Raw genomic sequence first — 24,024 nt, 5'->3', positions numbered from 1 at the left:
CCGCGGTTTACGAGCCGTGATAGTATAAAACACTAAGATAAAAAAAAATAGGTTTTTTTAAAGCACCCTAGATTTTTAAATTTTTGTCCCTTCTCCTTGCGATTTACGAGTCACAAACTCTTGAAATACCAAGGGAAAAATAAGCTTGTAAAGCACATGGAATCTCCTTGGATTTCTATCTTAATAAATTTAGTCAGAATTAAACTGAGAAAAACTGATGGGATTAAAAAAAAAAACACCAACACCATAGCAATTATAAGACAAACCAAACACCAATCAACTTACCTTAGGTAGGGCGTCTAAGGGTGCTAACACCTTCCCTTTACGCAACCAGTCTCTTGCCTTAGAATCTCTGAAAGACCAGTTAGATTTCCTAGTGACTATAATACTAGGTGGCGACTCCCTTGTTCATAGTAAAACAAAAGACCCCGAAATCAATCGATGATTGCCGCGCTCCGCCACGAGGGTGCGACATTAGTCTTAAACTTTGACATTTGTATAATATTATAAGCTAATCCCCTTTTCATATAATATAAAAAGATTGAACATGGTAAAATAAATATAAAATATGTTTATTTTTTTTCATTATTAATTTTGTTATAAATTATAAATGTGTTTCAACTTAAAAAAATTGATAAATATCTCTATTATATCTAATAAACCAAAACACATCATTGTTTTACCATGCAAAATAATTTATACCAAACATTGTTGTATCCTTTATAGCCATAACTGCAAATCTAGATTTTCCTTTACATCTTAAAGGTTGTTGACACCTTCTATCCCAGTATCCTTAATATTTTTTTTTTTTATGGATTTTGCCTTAAATAATTTTTATTTATTTATTTTATTATTCTACTGTATATTTTGATAATATTTCTATTATAGGACACATGCTCAAAATCTTTATGTTGACTAATAAAATTAATATTATTTGAAAAATAAAAAAACATAAAAAAAAAAAAAAGAATTAAGAAACCCTAACCAATGGAAATTTATTAGCAAGTAAAATAAAGTGAATTAACATCTAACTAAAGTTTTATAAAAGAGTTAACTTAAGAGATTTTATAACAATGTGTTGTTACTAACTTCATTTAATGTATATTTAAAATATATATTTTAACTTCATTTAATGAATAATTAAATGAATAAAAACTGAAAAAAATTTATGAATCATTAAAAATTCTTACCTTCTCTCTAGGTCTATATATTAATCATAATCCTCATTTTTATAAATATCTTTAAAATATTTATCCACATCTGACATCCATTATCATGGCAGCTGCAAATAACCTTTTTATTTTTATGGCCACGCTCTTCGCAGTTGGAGTAATGTTAAATTCTCCAATACACACAAATGCTTTTTGGAACCCGTCAAAGTATCCCGAACCAGTTCCGGGATATTTTAAGGTTTTGGATCGATGTGAAAAGCCTCTAGCAACAAAATTTCCATCTTGTAGTAACGCAACCTTGGCGGCAATATTCAAGAAAAAACATATTCCAAACAAGTGTTGTCCCGAAGTCACCAAGTTTTCAAAGTTTTGCTACCATGCTCTAGGGTTGTTTGTTGCCACTACACCGAATTTTGTATTGACTGTGCCAGAATTTTTTGAACGGACTCAAAAGGTTTATGATCATTGTCTTCGAGTAGTTCGATCATCTTCAAAGTCTCGTCGTAGTCGCAAGAGAAGAACTCAATAAGGGTGCATTTGTATTCAATGTTCCTCACACACAATTATGTATTTTTTACCGACCATCAACACATGAATAAAATATATGATTAATTATAAATACCTCAAGCTTTTATTATATCGTCAATTTAATTCATTTTAGATGGTTAAGTTATGAGCAATTGATTTCTGTTGTTTATAAGACAGTTGTTGATAAGAATACACTTAAATACCTTATGTCTGGTGAGGATTGTAGAGTTAAATTGACCACATTTAAAATTGATTCCAGAAACTCACACTTTTATATTTATGTTTGTAATTTGCACCAAGAAAGTTGGCAAATTAATTGGCTAAGATTGAATCTAGCCTTATGCAATCACATCACAATATATTTATGTGAGTATTTAACTTGGTCATGAGCTTTTTTTGTTAGACTACTTTGAGATTAGGGTTTTATTTATGATTTCATGGGTAAACATAAAAATATATGCTTTGACGTAATTATGGTTTTATTTATGATTTCATGGGTAAACATAAAAATATATGCTTTGATGTAATTATGCATGCATGCTTAACCCCACGTTGGGTATGGACGCGATTGCGTCCAGCTCCACGTTAACCTTGGACGCGTCCACACCCAACCTTACATTGAGTTTGGACTTGTCTGCGCCCAACTCCATGTTGGGCTTGGACACGTCTACACCTACTCACATGTTAGACCCAGACGCGTCCACACTCAACCTCACATTAGATCTGGTCGCATGTTGGACTTGGACGCGTCCACGCCCAACCGGACATTCTGGGTGGACACGACCTCATTTAACTCCATGTTATTAATAATTCTCAAGTTCGAATTAAGTAGATATTTTAATCTTTATTTATTTACTAGAGAGTTTATATCGATACCAAATACCTTTTAAATAATAAAATAGTATTATTTATGATATAAAAAAATATAAACATTTTAAGTTTATAATAATTGAAAATAGGTTTTTTCATAATTCAAGTGTTGATTTTCTCATCTTTAATCAATAAAAAAATTAATAAAATTATAATAGCTGAGATGAATCATCTAAATTGTATTAAAAAAATTGTACAGTTTATGAAGTGAATATATTTAATATATTTAAGAATTTGGAATTATTTATTTGTTACAAAGTGAAATATTAGTTATTTTTTAAAGATAACTAGGCATTGAGTTGTAATTATATAACAATTTAAATAACTAAAAAAAATTATAAAAAAATATTTAGTTGTAAGATAAATTATTAAAATATAATAAATATAAATATTTTATTTTCTAACTTTTTTTTTATTTTTTTTTTATTTTCTAACTTGAAATTAATAGAGAGAGAGAGAGAGAGAGAGAGAGAGAGCCCGAAACTGGAAATGATAGTAGAAAAAGGCTGTGACGTGTGAAACACCAAACACGAACAAAACTCTTCACCCTGAACCTTAGCTGCCTGCCGCCATAGACCTCTCAGCTTCCGTCCTAGAAGCCCTGGACATTAACTCGCCAAAAAAAAAACCAAACACAACATCTTCCTCAAAACCCTTACGAAAAAGAGGCACACAGAGAAATCTTCATAAAAAAGGTTGCTTTCTTTGCTGTCTAAGAGAAGCTAAAATGGAAAGCAGCAGTAGTATTAGTAGAGGAGTACCAGAATCAACCATCGAAGCAGTAGAAAGAACCTTGGCAAATCTAAAACTAGTGGAGACCCATTTGCTTGAATTCTTGTCTCTTGCTAACCCTGATGTCCTTGATGAAATGCCACCTCTTCAAAGGGCTCAATCTCTCTTTATGCTTGCTAAGGCTACTTCTACTATCTTTGCATGTATGTATATATGAACAGTCTATCAAGACCAGTTTTTTTACCAATAATTTAGTTTGTTTCAGTTTGACCGGTGTTGATTTTGGTGATTTCTTGATTGTTTTTGTTTAATTTCATGATTTTTTTCAGTGAGATTGAGAACTACTGGAATTCACCCTGATGAGCATCCTATTAAGACAGAGCTTGTATGTGCTCTTGTATCCGATAATTTTTCCTTAAATCTCTGAATTTAGGCATCTGGGTTTGCTTTGCTGTTTAATTTGATGGGTTCTGTGTAATTTACTTGGTTTGTTCTGTGTAATTTACTTGGTTTTTGGATCAGGATAGGGTTTCTGTATGATGTCTCTGATTTGTTTATTTTCGGTTCTGAGGTTAAAATATGTGGGTTTTTTCTTATGGAGTTTTTATTTTTTTCTTCTTCATTGTGTTGGTTTATTAATTTATTTGACAGAAAGCTTATGACTTCAAGATGATGTTCATGAGTTTTACTTGATATATGCAATTTGGTGATTTGTGATTCTTAGGAGAGATTGAGCTTGTATCAAGACAAACTAGAGCAGTTCATCAATATAAGTAAAGGTACTTATTTTGTCCTCTTATCACACTGTAATTGATTCATGCCAAGTCGAAAACTGTCATTGCCTATGACTAGTGAAATTCAACTGACATGGATGGAAAGTTGTTGCGTGTTCAAGTACTTAAACTGCGATGAGCTTGGTTAGATGGAAAGTGCCATGTCTAAGTTTTGAAACTACAATGAGCGCTAGATGGAAAGCTGTTCGCCATGTTTAAATTTTTAACTGCAACAAGCTTGTTGATACCAGTCATTTCACATATCTCTTATTGATTAATTGAGTCTGAATTCATTCCTGAAGAACCATCGCAGCGTTCTACTACTTTAAATTACCAGGCTGCAACCCGTTTCATCGAGCATTCATTGCCTGACCTTACCCCTGGTAGGTGGTCAATCACTTTTCTGCATTGCCACTTTTTTTTTCCTGTTGTGATCTCATATTTTCGTATATTAAACATTTCTTATTGCAGAACAACGGAAAAGCATGAGGGATATCAGTAGAGGAGAAGGGTCGAAGATTAAGTATGTGGAGAGGAGCACCCACAAGAAGAGAAAATATGATACATCCGAAAAACAATCAGTTAAAGCCGCTGCCCAAGAATTTCTTGAAAAAGCTGCCCGTGAGCTTTTTGGTGGCAACACAGATGGTTTCAAGGGTCCTCTTATAAAAGTTGACTCGGCATCTGATGACAATCCTGTGGACTGATTTTTTACTATATCTTGGTATATGGTAAGATTGTTTTTTATCCATAACAGGGTTCCTTTTTCCTGAAAGTTTCATTTTTTTCTTTCATATTCTATTATTTTACCTTGCTTTTCTTGAAAAAGTATGAAAGTTGTTTGCATTTAGCTGTCAATGTCTGTATATGTGTGCTATCTTGATTGAACTTGATTGTGTGATCTTCCTGATTTTCCTGTGAATCTTTCTAAGTCACCTTTTTGTTTGAAGTAACTGGATAGGTTTGTTTGTTTGAATTAACAAAATAGTACCAGTTGAAATGCAAATGCTTGTGTCCCAAACAACGATGAATGGTTAATATCTTAAATTTGAGATATAGATAACTATGGAAGTATGCTGTGTAATCTGTGACAGTAGAAAACAAAACAAAACTCAAATTTTGAGTAACGAGATAAAATCTTAACATGTTAATATGCTATTTTGAAGTCTTTCAAGACATTAACTTGTATATGATTTAGAATTTATATGAAAGCAATAGACAAGCTGGTTGTGGTTGGTTGTGTGATGTACCATTATTTGGCTCATACAGCCCATGAAATAGAAAGCTTTGCAGCTGCGGTTGAAGTATCTAAAATCTAATTAAGATAGTTGCAAAGAGATAGATGTGAATGCTGAACAAAGTTGCAGAAAGATGTGAATGGTAAAATCTTTCCAGTTCTCACACTGTTCGATTAACCGAACTCAATTTTCCTCTAGTCAATGGATACTATTATAACTTCATGAAAACCCAGTTCTCAAACTATTTTTCCCCCTACACTTCACAGGATTTCACGGACAAGATCTGCCAGTGTTTGTCATCAGCCTCGAGCAAGGTGTCAACTTCGGCCTATTTTGCGAATGAATCTGTTATTGTCAAAAGCGTTTCGTGATGGCAGGTGGTGCCGCTAGAAAAGCCTCAGAGCACGCCCGCTTGTCTCATGTGTTGTTATTTTTGGACTGGGAAGTACAGTCGGTATATCTCTTAAATTTAGGGAGAGAGTTGTGGTTGTAAAAGACTCATCATGTGATCTGATTCAGTGATTCTTGTGTTGAACTCCATGAGGCTTTTTTTTTTTTTTTTTTGTGAGAGGCATGTGATTCTTCATAGGACCGTCATTTTTTAGCCTGCTTATTTTGTCAACGGCCTTGGTGATGTTCTGAAAAAATATGACCTTTGTTGACAGGATTTCACGGACACTTCATGAAAACCCAGTTCTCAAACTATTTTCCCCCCTACACTTCACAGGATTTTCACGGACAAGATCTGCCAGTGTTTGTCATCAGCCTCGAGCAAGGTGTCAACTTCGGCCTATTTTGGGAATGAATCTGGCGCCGCTAGAAAAGCCTCAGAGCACGCCCGCTTGTCTCATGTGTTGTTATTTTTGGACTGGGAAGTACAGTCGGTATCTCTTAAATTCAGGGAGAGAGTTGTGGTTGTAAAAGACTCCTCATGTGATCTGATTCAGTGATTCTTGTGTTGAACTCCATGAGGCTTTTTTTTTTTTTGTGAGAGGCATGTGATTCTCCATAGGACCGTCATTTTTCAGCCTGCTTATTTTGTCAACGGCCTTGGTGATGTTCTGAAAAAATATGACCTTTGTTGACAGAAAGTTCATCCTTGCGCCTTAATGAGGGCAGGGTGAAGCTCGTGAGCTGGAAGTGCTTTCTTTTCTTCTTTTTTCGCAGAAAGTATGCCCAAGGACAATATATTGGTCTCATCAATAATTCAGAAAAGTAGGCATTCTATTAAGAAATTGGAAGGTCCAAGTATGAATAAATGAATTGCTATAATCAAATGAATGAACAAATCAAGCCCAGCACAATGACATTAGAACAACCCCAGAACCAAAACGCCCAAAGCTACCAATAAGCCACCTTCCAAGTTTGAAGCGCTGCTTGTTGGAGCCACAGCCGGACCCTCAAACTCAACTGGAGAAGGAGCAGGAGATCCTACGTGGTTTCCTACTTGCGTGTGCTTTTCAGACAGAACCACCACAACAATTTTCTGTCCTTTCTCACAGTGACCCTCAGCTCCACTGATGAAGTAGAATGGCCCTGATCTGTCAAGCTTCACCTTGGTGTTTCCATCCTTGTATTCCTCAATAGGGTTTGTAGTGTTGCAGGCAGCATAAGCCTCCTTAGTCACTTGCAAGACTGAATCTTTCTGGCCATCGTACTTCCACACTGTCAAAAAAGAAGAAGTAATTTTAGACAATGAGACTAAAGTAACTGAAACCCAGATAATATTTCAAAAACACTAGGATTAAAAAACGAGAGATATACCTAGAGAATCGCCAATGAGAAAACGGGCTTTTCCAGCCCATTTGTTAAGAGAATCAGATTCCGAAGATGGGATTTTCCATGCATCCGTTTTGCCACCAACCAACAAATCTTTAGCTTGCGACGAGCCCCAAAGCAAAGACATTAACACCAAAGAAAACACTATAGCTCTTTGAAAGGAAGCCATGGATGTTGAGGACTTAGAAAGTTGGAGGAAGAGGGCAAAAAGGTGAGGGTTTTGCAAGTTTTGGCAGAGAGGGTTGTGGAAAGAATGGTAACTTGCAAATTGCGAATTGCAAAAGCGTTTTTTGTTGTATTTATAAGGGGAAATGAAAACTAGCCGTTGGTGCGAAGGAAATCAATGGAGGGCAACCTGGGACAGTGTGGGGCCATTTTGTCCGTTACTGAAAAGACGTGATAAGGTGATATAACCTTAAACGGTCAAAGGAAGTAAATCTATCTATACAACTGTTTTTTTTTTTTAAAAAAAAACAAAAATATATTCAAATTTGGTGTAATTTGATTTATTTATTTTGAGTGGTATTTTGCTCCAAGAAAAATAATAATTAATGCACAAAGAGCTCAATGGAGTTTATTGTACAAGCTTTGAGAGTTGATAGAGATAGTAAATAAGTTTATTCTCAATTTTCGTAGCTTGTTTTAGAATAATAATAATAAAAATAAAAGATTTGGTTATAGATTCTTTCAAGTCACTTGTTAAAATTCATTTAAAACTCACAATTAATCCATATCTTTTTTATTTGAAACAAATTTTTTTTTATAAATACCGAAAAATATTATATAAAAATATGAGTTCTTTAATATCTCATTGATTTGGTATTGCATTTTATTCATTTATATAATTCGCATTATTGCTGTCAAATTAGTTAAAAGCCCCTGTTACCAAATCATCAGTCATCATATTAAGTGAAATTAATCTTCAAATGATATTATTTTTATGGATTAAAACAATTGAAACAATGATTGCTTTAGATAAAAATTAAAAACAAATCATGGAGTTGATAGTTTTAATTGGATTAACTAGATTATAAATTAATTTATCAAATTACTTGAATTTCATCGAGTCCAAAACTATTTAGAAAAAAAAATAATAGCTTGGTCTAAGCTCTAAATTAACAAGATTAAAGGGGTATATGAGAGTAATGTTGTAATTGCTTTTTAAAATATTTTTCATTCAAAAAATACATGAAATTTAAATTTTTTAAAATTTATTTTTGATATTAACATATAAAATAATAAAAAATATAAAAATTAATTTCAAATAAAAAAAATCAAGATTTTATAAAATACGGTTTCTAACGCAAAAACAAACACCCTCTAAATCAATCAATCAGGTTTAGAATGTGTTTAATATTATGATAGTTTTTATGATTGTAATTTAAAAAAAAATTAATTTTTTTTTTATAGTTAGTTAGATTAAAATACATATTTGATTAAAATTATTGTTGAATAAAAAAATATTTTTGAAAGTGATGTTGGAGGTAAAATAACTAAAAAGGCATGTATTAATTTCTTGTTTTTGAATTACATTATTGTATATTGAATTATTAACGCATTATAAATATAACAAAGCCACATTAAGATATTACTTTTATTATCCCATTAAACTGTCAGCCCTTTACTTCCCATTTATGTTTGTCTTTAGAGAACATCAGCTGAAAAATAAGATGGAAAGAAAATGTTTAAACACTGCCCAATCAAATTTAATTCGAACTCACCCCAGGAGGTGCCGGCATCAAGAAAACATGAAGATTTGTCTACGAAAACTCTCCAAACTTTGTAGTGACGGTTTGTGTAGATCTGATGGGGTGTTTTCTTATAGGAAAAACTAGACTTTTGTGAAATATTAATAATATCAACTATCTGTCGGGTTTCTGGTTTGGCCAAGATTTTAATTTCCGCCTCTCGTCAGAAAAGCGCCACCAGTTTCCTCCAGGCAAGATTGATGGAAGAAACTCGATAAATCTCCGAATCCTCTCTCTCTCTCTCTCCACCCGCTGCTCACTGCCATAATACTGTTCTATGTTACTGACATAGCCGTTTACTGATGATGATGATGAAGAAGAAGATGAAGATTTTGGAGGGAGTGGTCTTCTTCTATTATTATTATTATTATTATTATGAAGGGAAAATTGAAATTTGGTATTGGTGTCTAAACGGATAAGTTTCCTACAGAACGGATTAGAAGACGTTGCTTATATTTGTGGTAGTGAGGCAGAGAGAGAGCGAGGCTTTATTCAGTTGACATTGCTGCTGCTGCAAATCAGCACAGCCATGGATATATGATTGAAGAAATGGACAAGTTCGAGGAGAACACCGCTCTCTTCTCTTCTTGCATCTTGGCCTTGTGAAATTTGGTTGCCAAGGAGTGTTTCTTTAGCAAGTCAAATCCCAAACGACCACCATGCTAATACTCGGGTAAATAATCCGCTTAATATGCCAATGAAAACGGACCTAACTTGACAGCCCATTACTCTTAAAGCCCATCTCTTGGTTTCGATTGTCTAGCCCAAATCATCAATCAAATGGACTGGGCTTGGTATCCAGCTTAACATACCCATATTCAAATACAAGCCATCTCCACTCCACTTGTCGCGATTGCTATGAACATCTTGCATGCAATTGCTACGTGTTCAAGAACTAAACCTTCATGTCAAACGTGGCAACCATTGTTACATGTCTTGGGGGATAAATTTTGAGAGATAATTGAAGCGGGGGGAGGAAAACAGCCACCCACAAGATGAGTCCTGAGGAAGTGAGAAGAACAGGTGCAGAAGGATCCAAGAGGCCACCAGGGAACAACAACCCAGGTGAGGTTTTGCACCAGAGGCGCAAGCTGCCCTTCAGCACAGCTACCATGGCAGTTACCGGGTTCGGGATCACCGCTGCTATAGGGTATATGGTGTTGTATGCCAAGAAAAAACCCGAAGCTAGCGCCAGTGATGTTGCCAAGGTAGCTACCGGTGCTGCCGATCCTGAGGACACTCATCCCAGGGAGTAGAAGGTTGTGATTGTTTGTTCCTTCTGTTTGTAGTCTATATGGAGGGATGTAGTTTATATTTGAAATGCTGATTAGTTGCTTTCTGTTCTGCTGATCTCTTTTCTTTTCTATTCTTTTCATCATCACGATGGAGAATATAGCCATGATAAATTGTATCCATTACCAAGTCCATTTTTGTTTTTGCGGCTGAGTTCTAAAAAATTTTGGTGTGTGCTGAACAGATAATAGCAAGCTAGCTAGTTAAACACTCTGAAGATAACATCAAGAGGTAGAATCACAAGCTCGGTCAAGAATCTATATATTTAAAAGGGCAGTGATTCTTAAAACAGATAGAATAACATCAAAGTCATGAAGTCTCAATCCAAAAATGTGCAAATTGGCTAACATCTGAAAGCATAATTTTATCTACTAATTTTGAATCTTACCCTGTCTGCTTTGAGTTAATCAATTTTCACTGAAGAATAGATGAGCCTTGTGAACCAGAAGCATGCATAAAATCCAATTGTGCCGGTTAGTACGAAGAAGGCGTACGATGCAATTAGCATGTAACCGAAGTATAATGCCCCTGAAACCAGCTTGGTTATCTCAAGCTTTGTGAAGAAGTAGAATGTGGCATAAAGGAAGAGGTACAGCGCTGAGGAACCAGATGTGAGGTAAGATCTCCACCACCAGAGATAGTCCTCGCTGCATAACTGGAAGTAGCAGAGCACGATGGTTATTTCAGCGCAAGTGACAATGAGGATTGCAAAAACGAGGAACAGGAAACCAAAGATGTAGTAGAATTGATTCAGCCAGATCGAGGTGAGAATGAAGAACAGCTCGATGAAAACAGCTCCAAATGGAAGAATTCCTCCTATTAGAATTGAGAAGGCTGGGTTCATGTACCATGCTTGCTCTGGGATTTGTCTTGGTATTTTATTTGTCTTCACAGGGTCCTCAATTGCTGGCTTCTTGGATCCAATATAACTTCCAACAAACACTAGCGGAACTGAAATTCCAAACCATAAGAATACCAGAGCAAACATTGTTCCAAATGGCACAGCGCCAGATGATTTCTGGCCCCAGATGAGAGCATTCAAGACAAAGAAAATGGCAGAGACGATCCCTGGGAACATGACTGCAGTCCTGAGGGCAATTTTCTTCCATTCTGATCCTTTGAACATTTTATATAACCGGGATGAGGCATAGCCAGCAAAAATGCCCATGAAAACCCAAAGCAAGAGCATAGCTGTCATAAGACCACCTCTGTTTGAAGGGGAAAGGAATCCAAGAATAGCAAAAATCATGGTAACAAGGATCATTCCAAAAAACTGAACACCGGTTCCAACATAGACACACAACAAGTCTGAATTTGATGGGGGCCTGAAAACATCTCCATGAACAAGCTTCCATCCAGTCTCTTCTTGAGCTTCTTCCTGGGTCTCAAGTTCATTGTACTTGGATATATCACGGTAAAGGGTTCGTAGCATGATCATAGCCACCATCCCCGAGAGGAAGAGGACAATCATCAATGAATTGACAATTGAGAACCAGTGAATTTGGTCATCAGTCATTAAGAGATAGGCATCCCATCTGGAGGCCCACTTCACATCGCTATCCTGAGAGGCGAACCGAGAGAAAAATATAAGAGTGCGAACTCACTCATGAGTAAGTATGATATTTCACTGTTGTCTGCCCATGTGATAAATGAATATAGTAATTAAAGAAATTAACAAATGAGACTCGCTGGATAATAGCTTGTCAAGGCATGCAGGGATCAAAACCGATGATTCTGCAACTGCTTATCATGTAACAGATAATGATAGTTGACAATCTTAAAAGAAAAACAAAAGAGAAATAAAAACTTAAATGCAAGCTGTACAGTCGTGTGCAAGATCTCACCTGGAAGTCAACATCATATGTGAAAATGATTTCAGCTTTGTCTTCAACTTCTTGGGGAGTGTTAGAATTACTGACAGTATGTCTTGTATGGGGGTCACAAGTTGTTAAACGAGGATTCTCATCACTCCACTTCCCTTCATATGCATGTTTAACACTAGTATATTAAAACAAAAAACAATAAGTAATATAGTCATGAAATCAGGTAAGAGGCAGCCATTTTAAAAATATTATGACCCTTGAATTACTGACCTGAATGGTTTTACTTCAAATCCAACAATCCTTGAAGAATCAGATTGCGTATCCTTATGATACTTGACAATGAATGACAGGTGATTGTGGATAAAATACTTTTCTTCTTTGCTCTGCACATAACCAGACAATGTGAGCACCAGAAATAACCAACACATTAAGAAGTACTGGGAAATTGAAGTGCAACAACGAACATACCCCACTGTATTGGCCTTTGAGCCCAACATGATAACCAAGCTGATAAACAGGGAGAGATTCCTGATCCGGCCTTTGGATGGGAACAACAAGAGGAAGGTTATCAAGGATCCTGTCACATGAGTGATAGAATAGTCAGAAAAACAAACTTCACATTTCTCATGAGATTTGGTAGCTAGCTTGCATGCCTAAAGAGAGCGTTTCATACATGTTAACCCGATACTCATCATCAATCTTCTCTTTAAATGCCTTCGCGGTTTTGGCATCAAGTGTTTTCCGGCAAAGAATATTGCACATCTTTGCATCCCCCATTTTAAACTGCAATAATTCCAACTCAAAAGTTCAGCAATAATATTGTACGTGTAAGAGTTAGAAGAAACTATCCAGCATGATGAAACTGACTGTGTATGGGGAATTTTCAATGCGGTCACCACGAAGCACTTCCCCAAGATTCTCTGCACTGTCTACAATCTTGGATGGGGTACAGAAAGGAAGAGAATAGTATGAGTACGGAAGTTGTGTCTTTATAGAGGTCAATTTGTTCACTTTCACCGTCAACTCAGCACCCTGCAACCAGAGGAAAAACAACAAATAAATAAACTAAAAAATAAAAATTGAAGTCTCCGCCATTTCTTACTGATTCTTAGTTAGTTCAGCAAGATGTCAGAATGTAATCCCTGTACAGTCTCATACAATCACAACCAACAAGAGCAACAAAATTCATAAGCAAAACAATTGAGGGGAAAAAAAGTAATACTAAAGCTCCCTAATTACATAAACCCAAGCCCAGAAACAGAAATCAGAAATAGGCTGCTCTCACACTAAAAAACTGGCAAACTCAACATTAACTTCTCTATATGAAGCCATCGCCACAAAGTAACACTGCAATTCAACTTACACAAACCATTCGCTATAGCATCTTCAACTCTTTAATATAACCAGAAACGAAAGACAAAAACGAAGAAAGAAACACAATGTCTATAATATAACATAAAGCAACAACAAATCCCACGCTCCCATATGCTAGTAAAAATTATAATTTTGATCAAGATTAACTCAATCAATACCTAACCTCAAACTCATCTTCTCATTTGTTTATCCACTCAGTCAAAACCAAATGGCCAAACAAGTAAAACCAAACGTCCATTTCTCCTCCTAACCGCAACGTCCAAAAAGATTAACGTAAATTGCAGCTTAATCAATCCCTAAACCACCTTAATTAACCTTAAAAAAATCAAGCATTTTCAGTAACTGAATCCAAACACAACACAACTAAACAAAACCTAAACAAAACTCGACAAAATCTCTAAGCAAGTCGTATAAGTAACTATCTGAATCTAAAATCAAATGCCATACTTAACTACGCGAAGAACAACGCGAAACCTAACAAATCACTCATTCTCCTTGCACAAATCAAACAAACAAAGCGCAAAATGAGATCTGAAACAAAAACTTGTAGATCATGCAGTAAGAGTGAAAGAGAGATAGAGAGAGAGCTGACGTTAAAGAAATCCTGAGGAGCGACGCCAGGGAGGTAGAAGGAGTGCGCGCCATGGATTAGGATTGCGAGAATCGTACAGATCGTTAACAGCAGAGATCGAGATCTCGCCATGGAGAGGATGAGGTGATAGATCTAGAGGTTGTGGATTTGTGCTGGTCTCTGGTGTGGAAATTTGGTGTTTATATTATTAAGTGTGAGGGGAGGGACGGGAGGGTCAACACGTATTTTGCTTCGAAAGAAACGATGCTTTGGGACTGCTGGATCTGGTAGACTGGGCTTTTTTTTTTAATTTTATTTTATTGTTGGAATTCATTTTGGTCCTTATAGATTGAGTAATATTCCGCTCGAGTATCTATTTATTCAATTTTGTGATATTATTTTTAATTTTCAAATTGTGTTTTTTTATTAAAGTGGATGGCGACTTAATTTAAACACACCTTAATTAATTATATAAATCTTAAAATTAATAACCATATAAAATTTTAATGATTTTAAAAGAATTCAAACTCATAATTATTTTTAGTTTTTTTTATATTGATAAACATTGTATTAAGTAGATATTCATTTTTCGTTATCTCAAAAATTATTTGAAATTCTTTACACTTAGTTATTCAACTACAGAATCAATGATAAATTCAATTTGAATCATAATTATTTGATTTAAAGAGTAATTTTATAAAATTTTAGAAATAATTGAACTTCATACAGGATTTGCACATATTTTAATACTCCATCTACATTTAATAAAATTAATTAATGTCCAATTGTGTTAAATTTAAATCCTCAACCTCAAAATGTTATTGCTAATCAAACTAAATTAATTAATTCTCAAATTATTCAAGATATTCAAGTGCGACTTTGTGATGAATAATTAAAAATATATTAAGAAATTTATTTTTTATACTTTCTTTTTCATTTTTCTTTATGAATCTTTAGTGATAATATCTCATAAATGCTCATGAAAAGTTTTCATTGACTTTCCTTAATTATTTAATTTTTAGAAAACAACTGAAATTAGCTTTATTGAAAGAACAAGAATCCCTCAAATCTACGTCTACACGTACTCTGTTAGGCAATAGGTAGCATATAGGGGCTCAAGTAAATTTTTTCTAAGGTTTAAGGACCAAAATATAGTTAACTTTCTTCTTACTACAGTGAATTTGATAAGGTGAGGATTGGTTAGGATGTCGCATTGGGGCATCTACAAGGTCGACCCAGCTTTTATGGGCCCACGGTAAGGACATTGCACTTGATTTGGATCTCCGTGACGTGTCGGTGGTGACTTGCTGGCTTGTGTGGAGAAAGCCGTCGGTGGTATCAGGTGACATGTCGGGTTCATCAACCACAAATGTATATTATTATTTGTTGTCATTATTTGATTTATTAATTAATCAACAAAAGTGTGGAGCATGTGGATATTCATTTGGTAAAGTGTTTAGGTTTATGTTTGATAGGTGATTTGATTATATTACTGTTGAATTTTTCCTTACTTTCTCACAATTAAAATTATAGTTGTGAAATCAATATTAATTTTTTTTAAAAAAAAAACAATCATTGATTATTAAATCAATATTTTTTATTAACAGAACAATGATTTGATTCCTTACAAAACAATAATCCAGGTTTAGTCAGATCAATCACATTATTAAAAATTTATTTAGATAAATGAGTTTTTATCGAGTTCATATTTTGTTCGTTAAATAAATTATTTGTTGTAATAACATTAATTGATTTCTAATAAATTTGGTTATTTTTTCTTGCCATTGTTTATATTCTAAAATTAGGCTTATGATATCTTTTACAAGTCAATTTTGTTATTTTGTTATTTTTTATATTTATTATTTTGTTCTGGATATTATTTAATTTTTCTTTATACTTTCAGATTTTAATTTTTTTTTAGTAGAGATAGATTTTTTATGTCATATTTAAAGCATGTATAATCTTTTTTTTTTAGAGGCATACAATATTAGATTTATTTTCAAAATAAAACAGTGAACTTAGAATTTATATTACAATTTTATTTTATTTTTTTCTCATCAAATGTCTTTTTGTGATTGTTTTTTTTTTTTTTTGTCTTTTTTGACTGCATAGAAACTTATAAGAGCAGGAAGTTGTTTTAAAACTATACTTTAATTTGTGCTGCCAATGTGTGATTGTTGCTGCCAATTAAAGCAATCCTACCATGTGGTGCCAACGTAGAGTTCAATGTACAGCAACGGAAAAGGTAACTGAGGAGTTGTTTCTACCTCATATAAATCACCTTCTTTCTCCGTCCCTTTGCCAACAGTATTTGACGAACAAGCCATCTCATGCTCCTGAAAGCAAGTTTGCCAACTCTTTGGTTTGAACAAGAGCTTTTTAACCCGAATCAGTGATCAATTTGGCTCAAGGCTGTGGGTTATGAGTCTTGATTGGGTCACTAAATCATCATGGGTGAACTCTCACTTTTTCATGGAAGTTAAAATAATATCATTTTAATTAAAAAAATAAATAGTCAATAAATATGTTGTAATCAAGTTTTTGATTGAGTCACTGTATCAACTCGAATTCTGATTAGGTCATTCAAGTTTTTATCTTTCCTTATTTTTTTTTAAATTTAGCTTGATCTCAGCTTCTAATAAACTTACTAAGTTAGTTTGAGTTTTAAAACTATAATTAAAATTAATTAAATGGTAATAAGTAATAATTGACAAGAAGCTTTAGACAATGTTTGTATGCTATACAAATATGGACCAAACATGATAATTTTGTTATAACGTCGTTTAGTGTATCTTTGGACAATACATAAATTATTTTTTTGTCATTTCCAAGGTTGTTTTAGTGAAGAAAGTTTTATCCTACTAAAAGGGGTAGAACAAGCTTATCTGGTTCTCTGTAAAAGGATTAATTGAGGTGGGTCTGAGTTGGGATAAATATAAAAGTGATTATTATCATAGTTTTAAATTTTTATTAAAGGGTCGACCCGAGATAAGATTCAGGACACGAATTAGGTTGACCATTAAACTGGATTAATGTAAAGATAAAAGCGATTATTATTATAGTTTTAAAACCCGACTCGAGAGTCGACTAGGGGCAATACCTGAGTTACAAGTCGGGATGATCAACCTAGGTTAATTTGAGCTAGTGTAAGAGTAAACATGGTTATTATCATAATTTTAAAACTCAACTGGGGTCGACCCGGGTCAAGACATAAGTCACCAATCGAGATGGTCAACCTGAGTTAACCTAAGTTAACGTATGGATAAAAGTGGTTATTATTATAGTTTTAAAACCCAAGTTGAGATTGATTTAGGGTCAAGCATGAGTCATAGGCCGGGAGGGTCAACCTAGGTTAACCCAAGTCAGCATATAAATAAAAATGGTTATTATTATAGTTTTAAAATCTAACTTGATGATCAACTCAGGTTATATATTTTTTATCAGGTCATGTTAGATCAATCTTTCCTTTAGTTTTTTTAACTAGATCAGACATCTCATTTGATGTCTACCAAACATGCGAACCATCACCCTTAATTGATTCAGAACGCCTTATTTGGGTGAAATTACATGTTAAAAACATTGAATCATCACTGTCATTTGGCTCATGGTGCGAATCTAGGGGATGAGAGGTATAGGTAATTCAATAATTGTTGAAGCTGTATATCATCAAAACTATCATTAACTTGAAGGCCATTGCTTTCTAACAATGTTATTGAAGAAACATAGAGCATGGACGAGCTCATGTACAACAGGAAATTCTTGGTAAAGTATATTAAAGAAGAAAGATATGAATATGCGAACAAAAGTTTTATCCCGGACCTTTAAGTGAATGCTTCAAAGAAAAAAGGTCCTTCTAGTTCTTGATGATATCTATAATACATTATATTTAAAATATTTAGTGGAAGATAATGGTTTAAAGTATAGTAAATTTTGATTTTAGGTGCTTTTTAAAAATATGTTTATCACTAAAAAACATTAAATTTTTATTGTATTTGTTAGTATTTTTCAATGATTTTAATTATCTGATGTTAAAAATAAAAAAAATTGATGTATTTTAAATAAAAAACACTTTTAAAAAGCATTTTCATCACAATATTAATCAACAGCTCTTGTTTAAGTGTGTGTTGGAATTATGGTGGCGATTCAAAGTGCTTTTCATTTAGAAATGCATCAAAATAAATTTTTTTATTTTTTAAAAATTATTTTTGACATCAGAATATCAAAATGATCTGAAAATATAAAATAAAATATTTAAAAAAATTAAAATTTTGAAAAACACAGTGCAAAACACACACTTAATCAAAATAATCCAATGAAAGGATATACGGGGCTATCAAAACTATGGTAAGCTATGCTAAGGGCATTCCACTAGTTCTTGAGGTTTTAGGTGCCCGTTTATAGAAAAAGACTAATGTAGAATAATACTAGGAAGGTAAAGTGGCTCAGCTAAGAACAAACGATAGCGAGGACATTAAAAAATGTTTGGAAATGTGTTATCATGAATTAGATTAGACAAATAAGAAAATATTTCTTTAATTACATAGCATATTGTTTATTTGGAAGGTGCAAAAAAAAGTTTCTCTAACAAACACTAAATCTCAAAAAAAAAAGTGGGATCGATCATCTCATAAAAATTGTTCAAAACAAGATCTGGGTGCATGTTGTGCTACAAACACTACGGTGAGACATTGATCCTTGAGAAGCTTAGCAGGTTGTGGGAGGCTTTGCATAGTCAAATGGGGTGGAGTTAGCCCACCTTTGTACGCAAGGAAGTAAAATTCATAATTCTAGGGGAGAGTTAAGTTAATCAGATTTTGAGTTTGTTCCTCAATGATCACTAGTTCGAGTTTTCTGAGGACCACTAGAGACTTATATGGTCGTTAACTTCAGGGTTCGTAGAATTAGTCGAGGTACGCACAAGTTGATTCGGACATCCATGTTAATAAAAAAAAACAAAGCAAAGTTAATGGCTAAGTTTCAAAAGTTGATCTCTCAATGTACACCATGTTGTAAGCCTGCAATTCATAAATGAATCTCAGAAATTTTTGTTATTTGATTAATTAAGTTATGTGGTGCGTAGCCCATTCATATTTTCATTGGAAAGAATCAAAAAGCAATGACTAAAGGCAAGTAAGTTTTTTTTTTTGTAATGTATGGTAATGTGTAATAAAATGAGATTAAATATTGTTACTGATGGGACAATTAATAGAAAGGAGGAATGTTAGATATCTACTTTCATTTAATTAAAGAAGTGATTTTACTTATTATTTATCATGTTATAACTAAGAAACTTAAGTACTTTCATCATGTTTATAAAATTTAATTCTCATAACATAGAGGGAATTTGAAATTCTAGTAAACATTTACGCTATCATCTATAATTATTAAGCTTGACCTAGTGGTTAATTTACAAATTCATAATCTAAAACTTAGTTTTAGATAAGTTTTAATTTAAATTGATGAAACTCGAGTGACTTAATGGATTGATATACAAACTAGTTAATTCAACCAAATCAAAATTAAAAATTTACTAAAAAAACTAAACAATATTAATTTAGATAAAAAAAAATAAATCTAAATTAATCCAATTATCCAACAATCATCAAAGTTTTTTTTAAATGATCAAACCTTTAATTCGGTTTTGATAGCTATATCATCTTTTTATTTTCAAAAACCTAGAGATTTTGTGATAGTTCTTCTTGCTTGTCATCTTTCCTGGATCGCACTAGACTTCAAGGCACATTATCTTTCAGAAAGGTTAAACATAAGATTGACATGAAGTTATCTTTCTTTTTTCACAAAACCAAGTTTGGTTCCTTGTCATTGGTGCACTCATTGCTTAACATTAAACTAAATGGATTGCAACATTTCTTACTAAGAACTTGGACTCCATTTTTACAAGGAGGGTTGCTCATAAAAAAAAATCATATCTTAGCTGCCATGTTGCTTTCAAGCTAATAGTTGCATAAAAATGATTTAAATGTTCATTATTTCACCTAAATGCCTCTGAAATTGTTAATTTTTCATTTCCTCAAGATTTGACTGCTAAAAACCCAACGGAAAAAGGCCCAAAACCATTTAATATAGTAACTATATCCTATCCATGGTCTTCAATAATGCATGTAAAGAGGCATACAACAACAACTTAAGAACATGTTGTGATTTTCCACTATGGCCTGTTATTCAACCCCGTTGCAGGATATAGTAACAGATAATAGTGGAATTATGTGCCTTTAAGCATATATTTCTTGCACTTAGTTTCTCAAAATGTTACTTAATTTCAAGGTTTTAATTATTTGAACTTTTGAACCAATCTTTATATCCAAAAATGTGCAGTTTCAGCTATATATATTCAATTATAGTCTCATTTCATTGTGGTGCTGTTACCTCTCACCATCAGAAAAACTATTGTAAGTAAGCAAACTTTGTTGTTAAGAGGATTAATATCAATATTTGATTGTTTGTTTTTGTTAAAGTTGGCGATTAGTGTTAATTAATTTTACCAAAAAAAAAATCCAAATAGTTTTTGATTGTCCATATAATGGGATGTCAATTAATATTATAGGCAGGTTATTACGCCTGCAATATTTTTCCACACTAAACTATCTTACCTTATGTGATATACGAGGGTTTTTAAGGAATTTTTTTATTGTTATTATTATTTTCTATTTAGTTTAGGAAAATATTTTTTTATGCTAATTTTATTTTTTTTTCTATTTCGTTTTGAAAATCAAATATTAAGATTAATAATTTTATTTTTTTCCATGTTTATTTGGGACTTTTATTACTTTTCCTTTATTTTTAGATTTACTAATTTTTTTATGTTGGTTTTTGGAATTATTTAAGTATTTATAAACTTTCTAAAGAGACAAATTATAATAGAGTTTTCTCTTGAATAATAAAACTACTAATTAGGGTTTTTGTGTTCTACCCCATTTCAATCATTAAATTGTTTTCTCTTGTTATCGTCATATTGTTTGTGCTTCCGCCTGTGTCTGTTGGTATTAAGCCTAACAATCTTATGTTTTTATTTATCATGTGTTACAATTCTAGGTTATTTTTGCTTTGCTATGTATTGGATAAAAATCATAGTAGGAGTAAGTAATAAGGTGTGTTTAGTAAGAAAGGATGAGAAAGTTTCTTTTTGGGAGAGAAATATTTAGGAGCTCATGATAAAGGACATACAGAGGTAAATTGTGAAGCTTACCATATAATTGGCTTTAAAGCCATAATATGAGGAATAAAAGAGTGATCAAGGGTCTCTATCCAATACAAAAAACCCATTGTAGAGGAAAATATAGAGTCATTGCTCAATTCCCGGCTTGAAATCTATAAAGGACTTTAAATAAGAGAAAATAAAGGCTCACATCATATATCTTACTGCTTCAAGACAACTGCATATTACATTATAGCAAAGTGACTAAATGAAGGTGAAACCTCCTTGTATAAGGTTGAATGTTCTTGCGTACCCAGCATCCTATAATAAAAAAAGGATTCGTCATTATAAAAGCGTTAATGCTTTAGTTTAGTTTTCAATAAGAGCATTTAGGCCTTTAACATAGAAAGGGTTTTTTCAGCTTACTCTGCTACAACGAACTGTTAATAGGGTCGGTGCTATGGTTTGTGAGCTTAAAAACTATTAAGTGTCATTACATATGGTCTCAAAGACAAGGGTTATGCCAAACAATGGCTAGTAGGAAGAACTTGTAAGCTAACGTTGTAAACTCTTGATTAAAAAAAAGGGTTAAATTAAAATTTAGAAAAATTTAAATTTCATATCAAAAGTGAAATTGGAAAAGGTATAAAAGGGAAAATTCATATTATACTTAAAAGGAGAAATTCATATGAACCTATTTAGGGGAAACTTGTTTAGAATAAGGGGGCTTGGATTTTTTTATTTTATTATTATGCAGATATGAGAAATTATTATCAATTGTTTATATTCTTGCTTCTTTTTCCTTTTTAAATTGAGAGCATTTTCATATAAATCTATTATATTGACTAGCTAGAAATACTAATTTGATCACAATAGTTTTGACTCATATTAAAGTAAAAATAAGAATAAGAATTTTTATTTTGGTATTTATGATGATTTACAAAGTCTTATATGATTTTTACTAAAAATAAGAGTATTACGGAAAAGTTCTTCAATAAGTGGCACCTATTGTTAAGTTATGCTTATGAGTAAATAATGTTCTTGATAAGGAAGGATATAATAAAGATTTTGATTTTCAAATTAAACTTTTTAATTTTGTAGGAACTTTACAAGTAAATGAGATCATTAATTGGTTAAAAAAAGTTAAATAATTTTTTAAGTATAAAAAGGTTATAGAACATATAAGCATAAAACTAGTTAAGATCCAATTAAAGGGTTGGGCTTTTGCCTGGTAGAAACAATTAAAGAGGTCCATATGAGAGGTACGAGAAATAAAAAATTAATGATTATGACAAGATAAAGAAGAAGATGAAAGATAATTTCCTTCTTTTTAGCTATATACAGACACTATACTAATGACTCCATATATTGAGACAATGAGGTAAATCTATCAATGATTATATTAATGAGTTTTATCAATTAGTAGCAAGAAATGACTTGACAGAAATAGAAGAGTTAATGGTGAAAAGATATCTGAGTAATTTATATTGTTCATCTAAGACATGTTGTGCATGCAGTTTTAGTAGACGGTTTCATAGGTATATTAAAGGGCTTTGACTGTAAAGAAATAATAGGTAGCTAGGGTAATTAGTAGGAGTTTCTGGACAAATCAGTACAATAGAGAAAAACTCAACAATAATTAAAGGCCAACCATCCCTAAGTAGTATCTCCTCAACAACTTAGTAGACAACAAGTCAGAGTACGTGTTAGGTCTCTAATTCAACTTTTTTGAATTTATTGTTATAGGTGTGGTGAATTAAGGCATTGTGTTAAAAAGTATAGTAAACTAGAAACTTTTACAAATAATTATCTATGGATAAATGAGCATGTGGATGATGTGGTTGATACAATTTTTGATGACTTAAGATAGTAGTTAAGAGATTTTGGATGGAGATGGTGGCATTACCTTAATCATGCATAAGAGTTTGTTTACGCCTAAAGGTGATTTGGAAGAAGATTGTCGGTTTACTAGCATCTTTCATTCGACATACACTATAAAAGATAAAGTTTGCAACTTAATAAAAAACATTGGTAGCTACAAGAATACAATGTCCATAGAGGTAGTAAAGAATCTCCAACAAAAAATCGAGAGCTACCTTTAACCCTATGAGCCAGCCTTGTTAAATAAAGACACTAAGGTAATTGTGGATAGATATTGTCTCATTTTATTTCCTATAAATAAGAGACATTTTGATAGTGTTTGGTATGATATAATATCTATTTTGATAGTATTTCATATTTATAAAATGATAACACACACACCTCAATATAAAAGGAAAGCATATATTATTGGTGTACAAGAGAGAGATGGTGGTTATTGAAAGCAAAAATAAAAAGATGTTGTTTTTATCCATAATTATAAAAAAGGAAAAGAAGGAGAAAGAAAAGAAGGTGGAGATTCTAGATAATATGAATACCAATATAATATGTAACAAGTCATTTATGATTAGTGATGGTTCTATGAAGATTAAAGGTGTTTGAAGAATTGATTCTTGGAATATCTTATCAAAATTTGGTATGGAATAAGTTAAAAAAGCACAATAGAACTAACACTATTTTTAAATGGTCAATAATAACGATATAGTGATGACCAAAATTTAAGGACTAATTCTCTCCAACCTAGAAAAACTCATATAAAAGGATTTTTATGAAAAAAAATATTTTTCTAAGTTAGTATTATTTCCTATTTAGTTTAGGAAAATATTTCTTTTTGTGTGGTGATTTTTTTCTTCTATTTAGTTTAGAAAATAAAATATTAACTAAATAATAAAATATTGAGATTGATAATTTTATATTTTATAATTTATTTTATTATTATTTTTCCTAATTTATTTTATTATGACTTTTATTACTTTTCCTTTATTACTTTTTCTCTTGCTGTTATCTTATTGTTTCTGTTTCTGCTTCCATCATTATGACAGTATAAAAGTGCTTGCTGCTTGTTGGAATCCTTGAACATAACTACAA

The 24,024-nt window shown here is 32.6% G+C and overlaps 4 protein-coding genes across 6 annotated transcripts; 2 read left to right on the top strand and 2 right to left on the bottom strand.

The window, feature by feature from the left end:
- The first annotated feature begins 3,052 nt into the window (after window positions 1-3,052).
- On the top strand, window positions 3,053-6,446 carry LOC105134108 (nuclear nucleic acid-binding protein C1D-like). 3 transcript variants are annotated; one of them, XR_843936.1, is made up of 7 exons: window positions 3,053-3,505; window positions 3,632-3,687; window positions 4,027-4,081; window positions 4,378-4,458; window positions 4,547-4,806; window positions 5,580-5,715; window positions 6,145-6,227. XR_843936.1 is itself a non-coding variant. In XM_011038391.1 (6 exons), the coding sequence occupies exons 1-5, from the start codon at window positions 3,298-3,300 to the stop codon at window positions 4,780-4,782; spliced, it is 636 nt and encodes a 211-aa protein (XP_011036693.1). In that variant the 5' UTR covers window positions 3,053-3,297; the 3' UTR covers window positions 4,783-4,806; window positions 5,580-6,446. The 3 variants fall into 3 exon arrangements, 1 of the variants encoding a protein (XP_011036693.1); XR_843935.1 differs by having other exon boundaries at window positions 5,580-5,884; window positions 5,979-6,204; XM_011038391.1 differs by having other exon boundaries at window positions 5,580-6,446.
- A 73-nt stretch (window positions 6,447-6,519) lies between these two features.
- LOC105134107 (early nodulin-like protein 1) lies at window positions 6,520-7,376 on the bottom strand. Its single transcript, XM_011038390.1, has 2 exons — window positions 7,078-7,376; window positions 6,520-6,978 (listed from the first exon to the last, which is right to left on the bottom strand). Exons 1-2 carry the CDS (start codon window positions 7,259-7,261, stop codon window positions 6,623-6,625), a joined length of 540 nt encoding a protein of 179 aa, XP_011036692.1. The 5' UTR covers window positions 7,262-7,376; the 3' UTR covers window positions 6,520-6,622.
- Window positions 7,377-9,759: 2,383 nt separating this feature from the next.
- Window positions 9,760-10,282, top strand: LOC105134106 (uncharacterized). The gene has a single exon (XM_011038389.1). It carries the CDS (start codon window positions 9,836-9,838, stop codon window positions 10,094-10,096), a length of 261 nt encoding a protein of 86 aa, XP_011036691.1. The 5' UTR covers window positions 9,760-9,835; the 3' UTR covers window positions 10,097-10,282.
- Window positions 10,283-10,378: 96 nt separating this feature from the next.
- EMP1 (Endomembrane protein 70 protein family) lies at window positions 10,379-14,184 on the bottom strand. Its single transcript, XM_011038388.1, has 7 exons — window positions 13,923-14,184; window positions 12,824-12,988; window positions 12,630-12,739; window positions 12,425-12,533; window positions 12,227-12,339; window positions 11,978-12,131; window positions 10,379-11,694 (listed from the first exon to the last, which is right to left on the bottom strand). The coding sequence occupies exons 1-7, from the start codon at window positions 14,031-14,033 to the stop codon at window positions 10,537-10,539; spliced, it is 1,920 nt and encodes a 639-aa protein (XP_011036690.1). The 5' UTR covers window positions 14,034-14,184; the 3' UTR covers window positions 10,379-10,536.
- Between the last annotated feature and the right edge of the window lie 9,840 nt (window positions 14,185-24,024).

This window comes from Populus euphratica, unplaced genomic scaffold (genome assembly GCF_000495115.2).
Source record: "Populus euphratica unplaced genomic scaffold, PopEup_1.0 scaffold40.1, whole genome shotgun sequence".
Classification (NCBI taxonomy): domain Eukaryota; kingdom Viridiplantae; phylum Streptophyta; class Magnoliopsida; order Malpighiales; family Salicaceae; genus Populus; species Populus euphratica.
This window is presented reverse-complemented; position numbering and strand designations above follow the sequence as displayed.